This window comes from Lagopus muta, chromosome 9 (genome assembly GCF_023343835.1).
Source record: "Lagopus muta isolate bLagMut1 chromosome 9, bLagMut1 primary, whole genome shotgun sequence".
Lineage (NCBI taxonomy): Eukaryota > Metazoa > Chordata > Aves > Galliformes > Phasianidae > Lagopus > Lagopus muta.
This window is the reverse complement of record NC_064441.1, coordinates 13664156-13684349: the sequence shown is the minus strand read 5'-3', so window position 1 is coordinate 13684349 and position 20194 is coordinate 13664156. Positions and strand designations below refer to the sequence as shown.

Sequence of the window (20194 nt, the reverse complement as noted above, 5' to 3'; positions counted from 1 at the left end):
TCAGATTATTCTTAGACTCATAGACAGGCTTGTAGAACATGATACAGTGAAAGAATTCACTGTTTCTGTCACATCAAAAGTCATACCTGAGGTCTGCAGTTGCTCTTTTTAAAGTGTACCTAAACACATGTATTTACAGTGTCTTGATTTTATTATTGGGTTCTAAAGATACTTTAAAAAATTGTGTTTGTGACAGAGGTGTGCATGCTCTTGCTGATGCCATAATTTGTGAGTCCCCTTGCTCAGCGATAAGAGTAGTTCCGTTAACTGACTCGCTAAAGCTGCTTAACTGGGCTTTGCAGTTAGTTGCTTTAAATTAAGAGAACAAATGCCGTTTGTCAGTTTCCTGTTCAGACTGTTTTTCATCCGTCAGTCGCTAGATGTATTAAACCAGACTGGAATTTACTAGATGTTCTTATCCTTTTATGTCCTGAGCCAACCACTGGACTTTTCGTTGTTGACCAATCAATCCAATACTTCCTATCTCCCTCTTGCAAACTCTTCAGCTCCGGTTAAAGTGTATCTTTGGACGTGGGTATCTCAGTGTACTGCCAGAAGCAGCGCTGCTGCTCTGGCGTGGCATCTTGCCCAGACTAATTTACCTTGAGAGATAGAGAAATGAATAATGGGATCGGGATGTGTTTGGTTGCTGTTCAGTGCAACACTGTTCGAATATGCTTGAGCTGTGTGTGATTGCATTGCTTTGTATATATTTAATATATCCTTAATTTAAGATGCTCTCATGTATACAACACAAAGACAACTGTATCTACTGGAGAGCAAAATACTGCAGTAATTAATAATCTTTTGCTTTATTGCAGAAATGAAGATGATGACCCAAGAAAACATAGCTTCTTCAAAACAATAAATTTCCACAGGCTAGAGGCGAACCTTATTGACCCTCCATTTGTGCCAGATCCATCAGTTGTCTATGCCAAAGATGTTGCAGACATTGCTGATTTCTCTGAAATACGAGGAATTGAGTTTGATGACAAAGACAAGAAGTTCTTCAAAAAATTTGCGACTGGTGCTGTCCCTATACCCTGGCAGGAAGAAATCATTGAAACTGGACTGTTTGAAGAACTGAACGATCCTAACAGGGTAGATTCTGGCGGATATGCAAATGGAGGTGAAGCTAAGTCAGGAGTTTGTTTGTTGTTGTAAATATCAGATTGTTACCAAAAAGATTAGAAACAACTGCAGAACTTTCCGTATTCTGACACTGCTTCAGAAATTCAGTGCATCTGTTTAAGAAGAACTAATCAGTGTAATATGGCATTGACAGGCTGTGTAGACCACAAGCTGTATTGACTGTATTATTTCCCTTTGGCCTAGCAAGGGAGATAATACTTTCGTTTTACTGGAGACTTAATCAAGATGGACTGTATTTCTGTAAGGAACTTAGAATGATAGAAATTCTGAAATACAAAAAGCAGTCATAGAATGAAGAAGCATCTCCTTTGCAGTGTTACTGACTCTACCATTTTGAATACAATAATTTATTGACTTTCTGTCTATTTCCTTGTCGTTTCTATTAATGTTTCCTCTTTGTTCTACAGTTTTCAGGATATACTTTTTAATATTTGGGTAATACTAGACAACAGACTCAAAGACTAGGTCAAACTTGGATGCTTATTGGTTAGCCAGTCTGTCTTGTTTTCCTAATTTCTGTTAGATTTTTGGTTGGTTTGATTGCCATTGAATGTAAAAGAAGGCTTTACAGGTGGCTGTAAAATGGGACCTTCAGGATCAAATTTTTTCAAAGCTGATTTTAACAGAGTGAAGAGAAGCATGCCCCAATTTAATTGAATAAAACATTTATTAGGCATATTATGTATTTATAAGTGAATATCCATTCTTTTTGACAATCAGTTTCAACCTTTTATTAGATCTCCTGATAATAATTCTGTATTTTGCTGATATATTAAACTATGAATAGACCAAAGCAATTTGTAACCGGCTCTTTACAAGAAATATATTTTAATATAATACAAACATTAATTCACTGACAAATATAGAATATATGTATGCAAGTTGACATCTTCATCTTCAGCTGCTCATTGATTGTTATGCAAATTTTGAGGCATCTTTTTTATTGTTAATTTTATTACAATCTACGTAGAATTAATTGGAAGCATTTAAATGAATGCTTGCTAATGCTGAAGTCTATTATTTGTGAATGACATCTTATTGTTTTCTCTGGTAAGAAGATAATAGGTGGTCGTGTTTTTCTAACTTCTAAATTTGATTATGTATGTCGTTTACTGTCTTTTATCTTGCTATAGTTTCCATTGACTAAAGTGGGATTAGAAACTATTCTGAGTCCTAGAGGCTGCTAATACTTTTTGTATGTTTCACAGAGCAAATGTCCTCCTTGGTTCAACTATCTATTTTGTATAGACACTGTGCTATTCAGAAAGAGGAGTAACCATAGATAAGCTGTCTTCTATAATTATATCTGTTGTGCAAACATAGCTTCATTGATTATTAATAATTGAATACCTCATTCCAAATGGTGCAATAAAAAAAAAAAAATATTTAGTATTAAATATTTTAAGTGCTTTAGTCACAGGCAAATAATGTGTTGGAAATACTTTGTGTTGTTCTTCATTTTCTGTGCAGAGGATTAAGCTGAAAAAGAATTGTTCCTTTCTTTCCTTTTAAATTTGCTTTTCCAGTGTTTTATATCTATTTTTTTCAAGAGGAAAAAAACCCCAAAACCGTGAAAAAGAGCATCAGTGGATAATTCTGTTCACAGATTGTTGTGAATCTGTAATTGTCTGCCTTTGGGAGGAAGACTTTCTGTAAAATGGTGTAAAAGGAAATAAGCTGAATTCTGACTTGGGGTTTTAATTGAGAAGGATGATCCTGGAAGATTGTCAAAATCATGGGAGGTTGAGAGGAAAGATGATCATGTGGATCTGTCAGGGTGGTCTTAGGCTAAAATATTTATTAATTTGAGAAACTCGGGCAGAAAATTTGATTATGTCTAGATTTCAGCAACAGCGGTGTTGTTACAGCTAGGAGGGGCCTAATAGTGCTAGTGGCATAGAGCATTGAGCTTGTGTCCTGAACTGCTTTACATCTCACAGCCATGCAGATGCCACTTCACAGCCTCTCTGAGGCCATAAACCAGCACTCTGGGTTGGCTGTAGTTTTTCTAGCACATAAATGACTTCTTCAATATACAGATGTTCCCATAAGGAAAGAAGTTATGTATAGACAGAATCAGAATTTAATGTGATGTTAGTCGTAAATCCTCTGTGGTACCAAATGTTGCAAGTCTGTGGTTTTCAAAATATATTGCAACACTGAGGTTTGTGAATTCAGGATATCATCTGTGCATAATACTTTGTTACTTAGTTTTTGAACAGTTGTAGTGTCAATAAATCCCAGCAACATCTTTACCAGTGAGATGCTGTAATGTTAAGTGTTCCATGAATCATTAGAAGAAGCACATTAGTAGTTTGATAATGCACCATTTGGCACTGTATTCCAGAAGAAAATGAGATAGTTTGACATTATTGGTTTTCATTTTCTACAATTCTCTATTTCAGAACATGGACAATTTGTATTTGCACTGTGAAGAGGTAGAACAGAACAGATGTTATAAATGTATTTCTGTTAGCGTTTTCAGAGCATCTTTTAAAAAATTAATTTCAGCTTCTTTTAAGGACTCTGTAAAGTGCAAGATTCTTTGCTTCTTCCTGTTACTGTAAAACTGTTTGTTATGCTTTCAGGAACACAGTTACTTTTAACATCTTGTTTCACCTCAACAAAGCAAAGGCAGCAATCCTGAAAGGTGTATGCCTCCGATGAACTGTCTTAGTGAAGCCAATGATGCTACTTGTGTGAGTAAATTTCAGTGTTTGTGTGAGTTGGAAGAACTGAATCATTTTATAATAGAAGGATAGAATAGATGTTTACAATAGAAAATGGGGAATGAAGTTGTGGGAGGAGAATAATCTTGAGATTGTGAGATACTTCTGGTAAAAGTAAATTATATAATTGGAAATTGCTTTTTTTCTTCAGGCTTTCTCCTCCTTTGCCAGCTTTATGGCACCATGCTTGTCTGCCTCTTTTCCAGGCATATAAAATGCATTTCAAGTGTTAATCTAATCTGAAAAACCAAATTGTGAACTCTATTGGATTAAATGCCATCCCTCAAAGGCTACTGAGTACCCTGGTCACTCTGTAGTGACTGTTGTTACAGTGCTTTATAAGACAAGTGGTGCTGTCTTTCCTGCCCTGTTTTACATACTGCTGCTGTTAAAGTACCTGATAATTTTAATTGAAGCTGAAATGGGAGGTTCATAATAGTTTGAAGTCTACTCTTATGTGAACATCTTGTGCATTACTCTGGCCAACTCTGAAGAAAGGCCACTAGCAAAGAGAGAATGTGAAAGGAAGAGCTTTCCACTGCATCTCAAGTCCAGACTTTCTTTGCTGCCCTCCCAGGTACCATTACCTCCACCAGTCTCACTGAGCTCAAAGAGACAAAATAAGTTTTAGTATTAACCTAATTAAGTCATTGAAGTTGAAAAATTCAACTGAAGGGCAGTTCACTGAAGGGCAGGGAAGCTAGTGAAGGGTCTAGAGCACAAGTCTTACAGGGTGTGGATCAGGGAACTGGTTTTGTTCAGTCTTAAGAAGAAGAGGCTCAAGGGAGACCTTACCGCTCTCTATATAACTCCCTGAAAGGAGGTTGTGGCAAGGTAGCTCCCAGGTAACAGCAGTAGCACAAGAGGTACTGGCCTTCACTTGATTTAGATGAATAACTAAGATCTCAGCAACTATAGCTCATAGCATGACAGAACTGCTGTAGGTCCTGCCACTTAGGTTTGTTTGTGTGGAGTTCTCTGTTGTTTTTGTTTTGCTAAAAGAAAATTCTGTTTTTTTTCATGTGACAAGCCATCAATTCTGAAATCTAGATAAAAGAAATAATTGACATTTTATGTTAGGAGGCGTATAAATTGTTATGGTTAAAGGTCATTTATGATCATTTCATTTTAGAGAGAACATTTTGAATGTTGCACTATGATAGCCTTAGGGAGCTTCATTAGACACGTTAAAGAATGCATGGAGAGAAATTGAAGGCAAATGCAATTAAGCGTTAGGTTATTTTTTTATAATTAGGCATTGCATTATTACCGCAAGTAATTTCAAACCCAGTATCTCACTTAAATTTGGCAATCTTACTGTTGCTTTGGGAAATTTGGGGTTTTTTTATTTGTTTTTTATTTTCTTAGCTTTGTTCAGGTTCAGACAGTTAATGCAAGTTTCTCATCAGTTAGCCCTTTTCAATTGCAGAAGTCTGAATAAATACTCAGTATTCATAAGGGAGGAGAAGTCTCTTAGGCATCTCTTGCTGTAAGAGAGGAGGAACAAAAACACAGGACTGTAACTGCGAGTACCTGGATCCATGGTAAATGGGCAGATAAATGGTGACATCTGTGCTGCACCATTCACATGAGTTTGTTTCTCTTGCATGATATTATATTGTTCTTAAATTTATTGCCACATCTGTATCCTCATCTGTTGTCTACAGAAGGTTGGCACAGTTCTGAGTGAAGCCACTAACTTTCAGGGAAAGTTCACTCAGAATTGTGCCAACCTTCTGTAGATAAAAGGGAAAGTTAGTCCTCCAGCTTGGACAGACAAAATGTGCCACAAGACAAAACAAAAAAATGTTGTTAACAGCCTTTCAGTCTGCTCCAATAGGTGAAGGATTTTGTGGGGAAAAAAGCATAGGAAAAAAACATGAGTATCTCTGAAAGGGCATCTGGATATGTTAGGTCTACTCCTTTCCCTCTGACATCTTTGGAGCAGCTAAAGTGGTTAAATCCTCCCTTTGCTATTGCCCAAGTGCTCGCACAATTGATTCTAGTAGTTGTTCTAGCCTGTTTGTGGTCTTTATGTATGCTTTTCAATGCCTGAGCTTTGTTAGTAGGCCAACTCCTTTCAAGTGTTTTGGTTTCTGATTAATGTACATAAACAGGGTGCTATTACAACATTTGGTGCAATGGCTTATGAGGAATGAAAATTTTCATTTTTCTTCAGTGCACAAACATTCCTTGAAGCTAAACATAACTAATTAATTTTGACATGTTTTATCAGAGCTGTTCTTTGCCAAGCCTACATGTTGGCCTATATGATTCATTCAGGTCGTTCTGACAGTTATATTGTGCAGAATGGAAAGATACAGCACGGCTGAACTCACACTGTACGCATATCCTAATGATGGGAGTTCCACATGGTGAATGTTCCGGTGATTCATGTTTTTATAAAGAATGCCAAAGGGATGACTCTGGATGTATCAGTTGTCATAACTTGTAGTTCACTTAACAATAGTGGAGTAACTGTTTAAAAAAGCAGCTATTGTACAGGAACGTTTAGCTAGGTTTGCTTTGCAAGGCTTCGTGCAAGCATGACATAGGATGTGCTAGACATGTCTCGTGACTTCTGAATTGCTGAGGTAAAAGTTCCACTGCAAGTAAGAACAGATTTGTTGAGTGGTCCTGTCAGCACACATTCACACAGAAATACATGCTGTTCTGACTGGATGTTCACACATGCTGTTCTGACTGGATACCTTTTGAACAATTATGAAAGCCAGTTATGAAAGCTTTGTTGTAACTGTGCTGCTAGCCTGCAGTACTCAGTTACACATCTCTCTGTGGAAATACCTTCCTAGAACTGCAATAAGCAAAATTGTTCCAGTCTCCTGGACTTCTCAAGAAGAGGCAAAGCGGAGTGTAGTCATCATAGTGGTTGTTTCTGAGGGCTTAGCCTGCTTCTGATGCCATCAGTGTGCAAGACAGACGTAATATGCAAGGATATGAAGGTGGAGAAAAATAAGATGGAAAAAAATGCCTGCTGCATCGGGTCAGTTCAGTCAAGCTGTTAGGAATACTTGTCTGTGTCAGATGGTTGTGGAGCTGTATCTTGGTATTTCTGTGATTAGAATAAAACCAGTGAGACAGTGTGTGCTACAGTATCAAATGAGGAGGCCCTAGAGCATTCCAGGTGGTGTTCTTCTTTGTATGAAGGAATTAAGTTCATGATAAGAAGTATGGGCAATTTTTTTTATGATCAGTAACAGTTATGTGACATTCGTCAAGAACAAGTAGCACCCATTATCAGTTTAGCCAGTTCCTTCTCATAAACTGGAGACATGTGCCTGATTTGTAAATAAGTCCAAAAGAATTTTGCTTCTGTTCCCAAGGCATAATATCAACAGGATATTGGGAAAAACAGGAGGTAGCTCTCAACTGACCTTATACAGAAAGACATTTGACAGAACAGTTATACAGTGGCTGGTTTGTAGGTCTATTTTCTTCTGTACTCATTATGCAAGAACTATGAAGCTGGTCTGAAAGTAGCCTTTTGGCAGAGATGTTTATACTGACTAATATAGGAGAATTTTCTTTTAGTTGTTTTGAAGGTGTCTGTTTCCTCTCTCCTCTAGACTGATTTCTGTACTATCGCCCGTTAATACTGGTATGTTAATGCATTTCTGGGGACAGGTAAGAGTCTATTTTTGACCACAAAACAATGTTGAATTCTCTTTAAAAGAATAAAAAAGAGATGCATTGAAAATCAACAGTTGACTCTTAGGACTGGTTCCATCCTAATATTAAGTGAAGTTTGAGAAGATCGGTGTAAGTAGCCTTCTACCTAGAATAACTGCAAAGGTTTGAATCTGGATGTTTGATGAAAACAGGCTAGCTGTGCTGCCACACCCCAGTCAAGACATAGGCTTTTGATTTCCCATGTTAGCATACTGAAAGTGAAAAACAGTGCTGAATTCTGGAACCCAGCATCAAGTGAATAAGCTGTCAGAGCACACTTGCAAAAAGAATTGAAGCTGAAGGGTAGAGCATTTTGAAGTACAAACTCTAAGAAGCCGTGGAAAGTTTGTGTAATGACTAGATATTTATGCATCTAATGCTACTTAGATCTGATTCTATTTAAGAAACAGCAGCAACATTATCTCTCATTTTTAATTTAATAATTCTGTGTTCCTCAGTTCTGATATTTAGAAAAAACAATGCAACTTAAATGTGGGCAGCTGTTTTCCATAGCAGTATTGTACAAGTGTATCTTTTTATAATAATACAAATGGAAGAAGAAATTAGAAAATGTGCTTTGTACTAAGTGCTGTTTGTATGCTGCTCAGATAACGTGATAATGATCCATTGTCTGACTCAGCCTAAGAACCACTAGTTCATCATGCTTTTCTTTTAAGAGAATAATGAGGATTCTCTGTTAAATCAAGCAATAAGTTGCTTTTCTGAATTTCCTCCAGGTGATCTTTCTCATTTTTGCAGCTCTATAGTGGGCACATTTTTGCTTTTTCCTCATCTTTATGTGTCAGTTGTGAATTAAAACATTATTTTGTTTTTGATGTGATTGAAAACATAGTGTCAGGCCTCTCAATTCATGAACCAATGCTAATCCAGAATCTGCTGCCCATGAGAACTAGGAGTGAATAAGTGTTCTTATATTCAGTCTCACTTCAGACTCCTGCCATTCTGGGCAGGGAAAGGGATAAAGAAATGGATAATCTCTTCACAGTTTTCCATATACTTTGTATAGAGAATAGTGGATCGAGTGTTTAAAACAAAGAAAGGAAGGAAACTTTGATTCCTTGCCAAACCTCCCTGTTACTTACCAGGCTTGTTTGTTTTGCTGCCAACAAGCAGTTTCCTCACCTTAAGCAGCTCCTTTTCATCTGTGAAATGAACAGCAGTGAGAGAAGCAGAATGGCACCACTGTAGGAACTTGCTTTAATTGACATAAGGACTGATTCCCTTCTGAATTTAAATAGGCACCAGCAGACACACAGCACTGCAGGTGTGGGCTATTCTCAGACCATCATTACTGTTTACTGTTTTTCTTCAAGTATGTAGAAGTTGTTTGTTTTGTGAGTGTTCATCTCCTACCACACAGAAGTTATTTAATTGGTTTTGCAGTTTTTTGAGGGGAGGAATTGTAATTAACTGAGTTTTATGTCTCCTCTGTCCCTGAATCTCAGGTGGCTCCTCTGTGGCCCTTGTTTTTACTGAATGGACTCAGAGAGAATTTGCTAATCAGAGTCCCAAGGAACTGCTGTTGCTCCAGACTGTAAGCTGTCATTCCAGATTGACCACGATCTTGACATTATGTGGAAAATAAATATTTTAAAATTAATTTAAGGCAGGATATGCAGGGCTTTAAATCTTTATTTGAATCAAGAATGGCAGCAAATGTTTTGTTCCTGCAATCTTCCGGTAAGGAAAAGGAATACAGACTCATTCTGTAAAAGCTATTATTTTAAGTGAACAATGAATTTTGTTTGACAATAGCAAGGGAGGAAATACTGTTTGAATCTTTTTAACAAGCTTGCAAATACAATCACATTTATAGTAAACCAGGAGAACAACCCTTTTTCTTTTCCTCTTCTATATATCTGCAGTTAATGCTTGAAGCAGAAGTGATAGCTAATGAAGAAACTATATTTCAGACTTCAGCATATATCTTTGGGTCATGCAGATGACATGAAAGTAGATAGATGATTGAGAACAAAACAGTGCACTTCCAACAGTAACCAAAAAACATTCAGGTAGTCTACATCCAAAGAGCTACGAACTGAACCATGCCCACCAAGTTAGCTGCAGTGAATGCTGTGTATTCACCCCTCAGAAGGACGGTTTCCCTCTGAAGTTCTTAGTTGCTCAGCGTATGATTTAAAGATTACTGCAAAGCCCTTTGTACAGTTTCCTGCTTCTTGTGAAAACATAAATAGTTTTATCGACTCAAAGGGCTTATATATCGTATAAAGAAGGAAGGCAATGGAGAGAAAGATGGAGGGGGAGAGAGACTTGAACAGCTTGAGAGCGCAGTGTATGTGCTTGGTAGAACTCAGTTAAAAAAATCTTTTTATTGCAAGAGTCTTTGTGGTCACAGATGCTTATCTGTATAATTCTAAGTGATGCCCTCAGATTTTTTAAGGCTGTTCTGCTGCTTCAAGTTCAGACAGCAGTGTTTTTGTTGTCTTTGTGCTCAGTGTCAACAATTCTTAAAGCAGGGAGAAATTCTATGGAAGAGGAGGTTTGAAAAATCATTTTTAACTGTACATTTGTGGTTAGGACTGCACATACCTTCAAGGATAGAAGTTCCTCTTGTATGAGCAACAGCCATGAGCTGAATTAATCTTCACATTTCCTTAGAAAAATGAGCTTTATGAAAGGAGGATTTTGAAATTCATATGAATCTTAATTAGCTTATTGTCTCTAGAAACTGATTCATCATGTATGATTGGTGTAGAATTTATTATTACAGTGTATGTCCCAAAATAAGTGGAAATCATCCCTCTAGGAAATACCAGAGTATGTGTGTCAGGACAAGATTTTATCTTTATTGTCATTACAAAGTTAGAATACAAGATATTCTGTCTTTTTTTTCTTCTTCCTGGCGTTTACAATCCTAGCCTTAAAAATAGGGAAAGGTTCTGTACAATTAAAGGACAATGGAGATCATATTTGATGATTCAGAAGATAAGCGGTGGTCAGGAATGTATCTCCTGGGTTTAGATTTTAAGTGTCTCTTACTGATCTTTTCCTGCTATGAAACTGTTCAACTGCTGTTGAAGAAGAACTCAAATAATAAAGGATGTGCTAAAATAGAAAAAAAAAAAAAATTGTAGCTGAAGAATTATGGTTAAATTAATTAGGAGTTATATATTGCTGGCAAGAGAAGATTTATAATCATACATCTCATGTATCATTCTTAGCTGATTGTTCTATATACCTATGAATATATATAGTTGATAAATATATACATGATCTATCATATAACACTTTTAGCTGACAGAGCCCTGAGTCATCAGAATTTCCACTGTCTTTATTTTACAGTAAGCGTGCTGGAAGAAACCTAAAGCTTCCCATCTTTAATTTGTATTTGATGCAAAATTTCAAACAAGAACATGAGAGGTCTCTACAGGGCAGAAAGCTGAGGCTCATCAATGTAGTCTGATTGATAGGTTTGTAAAAGAACCCTCCTGCCCAGTGTATCCTACTGGGGGAATCCGTCTACTCAATTTTGACTTCCTCTGAAGCAAGTGTCAGCAGTTTCATTACGTAATTTAGGGCTTCCTTTCAAGCTCCTATAGAAACACCTGTATATCTAGCTCTGGATCTGAGCCTTTTCTCTGCACTAAGCAACCCCTTTTGTTTGTTTCAGCTTTCCTGCCTGCTGCTCCCTGCTTGCTGTGCCTCTCTGAATGCTCTCCCACCCACTGCACCAGAGCTGCTTCTCCAGAAAGGTCACTGCTTCTCTCTGCAGCTTCCCTGTGCTCAGAAGGCCAAAGCCAGAATGGGGGAAAAGGTAGTCTGCCACCCTGTTTCCCACTCCGTTTGGGTGGAATGCATATGTAGAGTAAGGCTGAAACAAATCAGTGCAGTCTTTGTCCCATTGTAGTTATCATTAGCTCCAATGTTATTTTTGCACCAGTATTTTAATCACAGGATAAGAAATCTGTCCACAATGTAATTAAAATGTAAAGATGATTAAAAAAAATATGTACAATTTTGTAAATAAATACCCAGCAGGAGATTAAAATTACATCACTGTTTTTGCAGCAAGATAAAAACATCTGCAAAGTTCATGGCTGAGAATTGCTGTGAGAATAGGTGCTGTGTCTTAATTGTACAAAAATGGCACTAATGGCAAAACCTGGATCATGACTGGCTTCCCCTAAATCTAGAATTTCTTAAGTCTGTGTTAAAGAACACAACTTAGGAACAAATACTGACTGTTGTTCCCTTTGCAGCGTAATGACAGTTCATCCTCTCAGTTTCTGGTGTGGCTTATTTGTCTTCTAGTTTACTTTAAGGGTATGTTACCTGTAGATCAGCATATTTAGATAAGGTGAACCTCTCAATCATTTTAATTCTCAAGGATTAAATGAGGAAGTTTAGTTTAATGGAAAAATTTGAAGCTAAGTCTTCTTCTAAGAATGATTTAAAATATCAGAATATCTGTGTATGAGATAAAGCTTGTATATAGCTGGTCTGCACTGTGGGTATTGATGTAATGACTTAGGATGCTAACAAAAATCTGATCTCTTTGAGATCAGATTTAGTAGTTTAAAATTAACAAAGGAAAGGAGACTGCACAGGTATACTTGTATTTTATAGGGTAGATATTTAGTATTTCCTGGTGTAGTATTTATTTGAACGCACAAATAATGAATTTAAGAAATCTGCTGTACAGCATACATGGTGTTAAGAAAATGAATTCTTGCCTGTTGTCCTCCAAAACAAACTATGCAAATACCATTTCCTCTTCAGTGACAGCAGTGTTTTAAATAGGGTTAACACTGTTGTTTTTTTTTTCAGCTGCCACAACAGGGCAGCAGCAGTGATTCCTCTCTACTAATGGTCTTAGTAACCTCTTTGTATGTGCCGAATTTCAATAGTCCAGTTTGGCCTGAGGAGCAAGGGTGATAGCTTTACAGCAGCCTTAAAACTATAGCTGTGTTCAGTGCAGTAGTCAGCTATGCTCAGTATATTAAATACTGAAAACAGCAGCAGTCTTTATAGCACGTACAACATGGGGTTCCTTCATCAGATCCATAAATTCTCCTCCACACAGAGTAAAACTGCCTTGAGATTTCTGCCAGAAGTCAGAACCAAGATGACTGTAAGTACTTTACTTTATTTGTACTATGGCATTATTAAAAAAAAATCCATTTCTGTGTTCTCAAATTTGTTAAAAAGTAGTTCTTATATGTATAATCAATATGTCTTGAACTCAGTGTTATAATATGCAATTATGTTTGCACAGGTCTGCAGATGAGCTTTTATTTTAAGTTCTGTTTATCATATAAATAAAAAATGAAGACCGGTGTTACAAGAACCAAGTACTCATCACAATTACAGCTGGAGAAAATGGCAAGAAAAATGGATGTAGAATATTTCTTTTCTATTTTAATACACAGTTTTTTAAAGGTTTTATTTTCTCATAGGCTCTGTGGCTGTAACAGACTGCATTTTGACAGGCTTTTCTTTCACTTTTTCAGTGGACTAAACCCTGCTCCTCCTACTCAAAAACTATTCCTGTATGGGTGGTATCCCAGGAGGAGGCACAGGAGAACAGAATGAGGAGCATGCACAATTATATGAGCACTTCAGTGTGGATTTTTGTTTTAATCTTTAATAGGAATCTGGAAAACAAACAAACAAAAAACTATCTGAGCCACTATGTATTAAAAGATCTGCATTTTACTGTCATCTGGTAAAAAATACTGTTGTCCCCAGACTGGAGATCAGCAGAAATTCATGGTTTAGGTTCATTTTTCTTTCAAAGGAGTTGGAGGCAAAATGAACATTTTTAGATTGTGTTATGGAGGCCTGCTGTATGTGCTTGTTCTAATGTGAGAGAAATTGGAAAATACAATTTAAAAATAATTTTGAAACTTTATTGGTGGTGGTACTTTTGGGAAAATCCAGTAGCTTTTACTGGGAATCAGATTTACAGGAGCCTGCAGAATTAAAAAAAATGGGTATATAGAGCTCATGTAGCCTTGATCCTCTTTTGGTCCTTTAGTATTTGTCTATAAAACTGTATTACAGATGACAAAGTGTATCTTCTGCTCCTTCAGAACTACAGGTAGCTAACATATTTGCAATTGAGTATTTTGGTTTTTATAATTTTGTTTAAAATTATTTAATACTTTGCTGTAGGACTAGTAGAATCTTAGAAAAATGCTGTGAAAAGCCAGACCGCAAATGAAGTGAGCAATGATGGAATTCCCACACATTTAGACTGGTAAAAAGTAAAATTAATAAAAATTGTAACTGTCATTTTTCATTCTCAAAAGTTCTCTTTTTTCCAACTTCCTCTTATGTAATCATAAAGATACACAGATTGGCATAAAAGTTGACATTATCTCGGTTTGTAAATCTTGTGACTTTGTGTGGGCATTCCAGGACTGCACTTACTATAGGCCTACTCCCAGTGATCAAATCCATAGAGAAACAGGTGGGTGCAGGACACCACTGAAAGAACGCTGAACATCTTCACTGTCATTTATGGTTAAAGAGAGATGAAGGTGGTTTGCCTCTTAGCAAATGTAGCTCTTGTGGAGTGGCAGAAAAATGTATGAAGAGTTAGTAAATAACCCCAGATGAATACATTAGTCAAGAGCCGTTCCTATATACCAACTTGTCAGGTATTTTTTTTTTGTTCAGTTTGATGCAGCCATCACATGTAATATATGCTATTTTGATTAGGAAGTAAAATGAAACATAATCCTAAATAAGTAGCTTATAATATGTCTTAACAGTTAAAGGCAGTGGTTTATATAACACGGTGAACTTTCTGCTCAGCAATACATAAAAGCTAGCTTGCTCTATTTTTCTAGCTGATGTATGCTCAGCACTAATAATAGGCCTTACGAATCACAGGCATTCATTAAGTGAGCCAACAGATGTTTTAAAGAGACAATAGTTGAGATCTAGACTGTTTGAAGTGAACAAGTAGATGTTGTTAAAAATAGCGAATCTTTACAAAATGTTACCGTAACATGCTTAACATTGAAGATGCAAAACCAGTATGTTAATTAGTGGATTAGTGAAAACATCTTTTGAGACCAAACTTAAACCTGTCGTCTTGGTTTTGAAATGAATTTGGAATGCTTGACTTTCTCATGATTGCCCCAAGGGAAAATAGGACAGTTTGTTTGTTTGTTTTCTCAGGAAGGCACAGTTTAGACATAGCATTTGGTTTTCAATGTAGAGCTGTTTTGCACTTAGTTATCCAGCTGGCTTGTTAAGGGTACAATTAAATAAATGATTTGCTCTGGATCACTAAGTGAATCAGTGACTTGACTGGGAGAAAAAAATTGGACTGGGAAAACTGAAAATACCAGTTCCCATTGCAGAACAGTTTCTCAGTAGCACTTAAGTAAATTAGAGGGATAACTTATTGTATTTCACAGTCATCCACACAAACCACCAGCAATGTGTAGACTAAGTTCCCATTGGTAGAGAAATGTGGATGCAGAAGGAGAACTGAATGAAGTTAACTCTTCATGTGATAGATGTCTGAACAGATTTATCAGACCAAGAACAGATGGTAAATCAAAATTTATTTTTTAAAGCTATTTGTTTTTGTAGATATCACTGCTAGGGGGAAGTTCAACTGAATAATGAATCTTTCATGTTTAGCTTTATTTTACTAGCCTAGTAAAATTGTGTAAAAAGTAAATTGTGAATTGCAATTCTAGGACTTTTCTCATTTATAATTATTCAACTTGGTGTGGGTTTTGATTTTGGGTTGGCTTTTTGCTTAATTAGTTTTTCCTATTTTTGGCAGCATGAAGTTTTGTCAATACTATCATGCTGGTATGATGACACTGATTTTTTTTTTTCCAATAGGTTTAATTAATGCAAATGGCTTTTGCCTGTTGCATGCTTAGATTGCTGGTTGCAATAATAAGATGTCATCTTCAGTGATGACAGAAGGCAATCAGGCATGCACATGGGCTCATAATTAACATCACAGATTTTTCTGGTAGTGTTTAGTGGTAGTAAATGAATAGTGAAAATTAGCATATTCTGATTTGGTTTCAGGGGCAGGATGTGAATGCACTCCAGTGAGGATAAAGGCTCCTGCAACAGGTTTCAAACCTTCCCTTTCTTCCAGATCACAGCTCACTTCTTCAGGCCTCTCACTCCCTCCAGCATTATTTTTCTACCAGTTTTTCATCTTCCTAGCCTCCCCATTTCTTCAGGCTCAGTCTCCTGGCTAGGCCAGTGCTGGCTTTCTCCTTGGCTTGCTGCCTGAGTCCCCTGCTGAACTCAGGATGTGGTTCTGCCAATCTAATTGTGGGCTGCTACTGAAAGAAGTACTCTCATTCCTCTGACTGTCTCCCCTGGTCTCCCTTGTGAGCTGAGTCAGGGAAGTAAATCTGTATGATTATATGACTGATTGTCTTTCAGATCAGCTTTCTTAGTCACTTGATGGTGTAAAATGAATAATGCTAAAAATTACAGCCAGGGTTGGAGGGGAGAGTGCAATGAGGTGAGAATGGACCATCTCTTTCAGCAGCACTTCACAACTAAAGTGAGTTTCATCATAAAACTTTATTTTCAGCTCCAAACTCCTTAGTGTGTCTTTCATTGTGTGTTTCATCTCCACTCTGTATCCCCTCGTCTTCAGGTTCTTGATTTGTCCTTGTCCTTTTTGCTTCTGTCTCATTTGTGGACCAGCTGATGCCAGCCATCTCACCCTACATCTTTTTCTGCCTCAGTCCTTCACTGGTCTCCTGCAGCAGACACTGTATCTTCTCACCAGCCTGGCCCATGGTCCATCACTCGATTACTATTGGGAAAGTATTTGCTGGAAGTGGGAGAAAATTTGGCAATTAAGACCTTATTTTTATAAACTTTTCTCAAGCCATTTTTAAGAGGCTCTTCTACTTAGCTATGAAAAAGCATCTGAAATTTAACTGCTTGTGCTATAAAATGGTCAAAATTCATGTCCTATTAGATATGAAATTCCTACCAACTGAGCTTTCCTCATTTCAAGCTGTTTGTGTTAAAAATAAGCTGTGAAATAGTTTTCAACAATAGTTTGAGAGTTTTTTTTTTCCCCTACTGTAAACAAATGCTGAATATCTGGGCAACAGCCTCCTTTGCGTAATGCAAGTCAGCTCCCATTGACTTCACAGGAGTTATATATGAGAGCAGAATCTTGTCTCTGTGAATAAAGGAGTTTTTTCAACAGTGAGGGGGCTCTGCACAATGAATGCATTTTTACCAGCCCTTTCTGATTCACTGGCAAAGTACCAAACACAAGAACTGTTTCTGTAGTCTTTTTGCTCTCACAATGACCGACATTTTCTTTTTCATTTTTAGTGGGAAGTCTTTTGTGTTGTTTTTTTTTTTCCTCGTGAAAGTTTGTCTTATGTTTCTTGCTATTTTGTACAATGGAGTAGAGTATTTCTCAGTCATAGTATTTTTGAAATCGGTTCCCTCTCTGACTTTGTCAAATACCAGTTCTTGTTTTATTCTACCTAAGGACAAAGAAGCAGGTTTGGGTCTGACTTAAGGATGCATCTCTTGCAGTTCAAGCACTGGAACTGAACTGGACAGACTCCTGTGGAAGTTATAGTAGCCATCACTTGCCAATGTTGTGTCTGGGTGTCATACACCCTAGGCACACAACTAGAGAAGTGGATGGCTTTGAAGGTATAAGGAACTGTCTGATGGACCTTTAATAACACAAAATACATTTATTGCGTGCCCTCTGTAGTGTCTTCTATACTATAGCAAATGTGATTCCTTTTGTATTTTATTTTCTCCCTAGACTTGTGCCTGACAATTAGAAAAATAACTCAGCAGGTATCTTCAAAAGGTTGGAATTCTTGGTGTTATTTTCCATTTTTAATGTAATCATACATTATTCTCTTAGTAGGTCAAAGTGGTTTTCTTCCCATTGTACTTGTGAGAACATGTATTACTAATTATACTGTTAAAAGATCAGATGTCTAGATAAAACTGCCCTTCCAGAGAAATAGTGAACTGAGGACCATTCCTAGAGCTGACTGCTCTGTGAGGCAGTGAGTGTAAGCAGTAAGAGACCCCAAACCCGACAATCACAGAATATCCATATTCAGAACAACCAGTGTTAATTGTTCATTTCTCTCTGTGTAATGCAACCAAGTATTTCAGCACCCATCTGACTGAACGTGGGCAAACTGTGGACAGAAGAGGCCATCAGTCTTGTATTCTGAACTGTGTCTGCAAGTAGGTGATACTGCTTTTGACCTGGAATGGTGGGCTGTGGTGAGGTTTGATGTTATGCAAAGTCTTGCTGTCTGCTTGTACACAACTGGATTTCTTCAAAAGCTGAATCAAAACTTGTCCTGGAAAAAAGCTATTTAATCTCCTGTTCAAAGCCAAGCAAAGGTATACCCAGTATCTCTCCTGATACAAGCTATGTAAATATTTAATTGCCCTCACAGTCAGGAAATGTCAACATTGGGTTTGTCTAGCTACAGTTTCCAACAAATGGATACCATTCTGCCTTTGTCAGCAAGGTTGAAAAGGTCATACTGTTGAGGTCTCTTTTCCATGTATAAACATCTGTTCAAAGTAATCAAGCCCCCTGTCAGTTTTATTTATTTCAGACGCCAAATAAGCAGAAATATGTAAACTCTGTATTGTGAAGGCTTGTTTTCTGCTCCCTGGATCATTTTTCAGCACTCTTCCTCATCACTAATATTTCAGTTTTCCTCCAAGTATAAACATCAGAGGTGTGTGCAGTTTTTTTGTTGTGTTTCTTCACCAGTGTGTGCATAGAGATCTAATAGAAAGAAGGCATTTGTCATACACACCGGATTGCATTGGTTCTTTTTGCATCAGCATTATTTGTGCTTGGCTGAACCAATGATTCCCCAAGTCTTTATCTGGGCCGCTCTTCATGCAGCCATACCCCACGTGTTCCTTACGTGTCTGCTTGCATCTGTGTAGATGTATTGGATTTAACCATATGACTCAGATAAGTCTGTAAAAATAGTCTTTCCTTCTCATTTATTACTGCACTGATCTTTTTGTCCTTACTAAACATTACCTCTGTAAGCCTTTATATAACCACCTGGGCTGTTACAGTTTTGGAATCAGCATCCTAAAGGATGCCACCAGAAATGCATCAGTTCAGTGATACCTTGCCAATGACAACAGCATTTTGAAATGTCAGTGAGCTAGTTTTTAGGGTGGTTATTCCTATATAAATCAAGGGTTTGGAATCAAAATGTCTTATGGCACTAAACCAATGGCTTGCAGAAGTCCAAGTTTAAAATGGAAGTGCAATTAGTTTTATCAGCTAAAGATTCAATTATTTAAAAATAAAGATCTTTGTTCCTACTTGTCAGAGCCCTGAGCACACTAATGGGCATTAATTGCCCCCACCAGCCTCCCTTGGCCTTTATGCCCATGGCCCAGGAGCCCCATTTCACTCAGATGGGGCTGCCAGGGAAGCACTTTCCCCAGCCCAGCCTGTACTGGCTACGGCCGTGCTGCTGCTCAGTGCCAGGGGCTGTGTGCCCTGGGCTCTCTGGGCCCCGTGCTGCCCCGCTGCCCCCCCAGCCTCAGGGTGCCCGTGGCTGCCCTCCCCAGGGGCTGCTGGCCTGCACTGCGCACCAGCCCATTGTGTGTAAGAGATGATGTAGGTCTGGGAAGGGTCAGTGTCTAGCTAATGACTTTATATTTCCATGTGCCAAAATATTTACCCTTTTGCCTTTCAGAGTTTGTAGTGGCTGTGAGGACCGCTGCTCCATCCAGATCAGGCTGGGATGTATGAGGCTGCTGAGTAGTGGTGACCTCAGTGAGCTGGAGCACATAAGGATTGCTATTTTAAAAAGTTATGGTAGTTGGGGGATGTTAGTTCCTCTGAAATCCAGTTTTAGCTTTTATGTGATGTTTTGTAAAGATTAACATGTTTAAATTGATGTTTCTTTGTACACTGTACAATATGATCACTCCTGATGTTTTATCTGAACCACCTCCCCTCAGACTCCAAACCCAGTAAATCCGAATGCTCATCAGCGCAGTATGGTGCTCTGTCCAGATCATGGTTCAGTGTGGTGCTCCATCCAGAAAGAAGGCTGTGGGCACCAGCTGCGGACATTCTTTAGGAGTGCAGAAAAAGCCTATTTGAAAAACGGAAAAATAACTTGGCAAAGCAGTTGTTACAATGGGATAACTGACTGACGTTCAGTCTCCTGCTTGTGACATTTAGAGGAAAGAAGAGGAATGGGGATGACTTATTTTTGTTGTGAACAAGGAGTATTTAGCTGTGCAGTGTGAAGGAGAGTAAGTGATGAGTGATGCGTTGTTATTTTTCTGCTGGTTTTTTTTTTTTTTATGGCTAATGGAATGATTTACTGTAGCAGAAGAGAATACTGGAATCCAACAGGATGCACATCACTTTATAATATGCTTTATGGCATGAACTATGCTGCAAACGTTACGGAGATTTGAAGTAACTGTGCCGATAAATACTTAATTCTTCCTGTTAAGACCTCTTAGTGTTTACTTCTGAAAGATGCAGTCTGAGCCTGCGCTCAGGTTTCGTCCCCGGCTCAGTGGCCACCTTTATGTCGGCTGTGGTGCCGCAGCTCCGTGGGGCTCTGCCAGCCCCCACC

General features: G+C 37.9%; 1 protein-coding gene across 1 annotated transcript in view; it reads left to right on the top strand.

The window, feature by feature from the left end:
* The window catches only part of GRK7 (G protein-coupled receptor kinase 7), a 37546-nt gene extending 19845 nt beyond the window's left edge, over nt 1–17701 (top strand). Inside the window, exons 4-6 of the mRNA XM_048954968.1 lie at nt 822–3851; nt 12637–12684; nt 13064–17701. Coding sequence (XP_048810925.1) covers nt 822–1164 — 343 coding nt within the window. The 3' untranslated portion in view covers nt 1165–3851; nt 12637–12684; nt 13064–17701. The remainder of the gene's footprint in view (nt 1–821; nt 3852–12636; nt 12685–13063) is intronic.
* Nucleotides 17702–20194: the final 2493 nt, after the last annotated feature.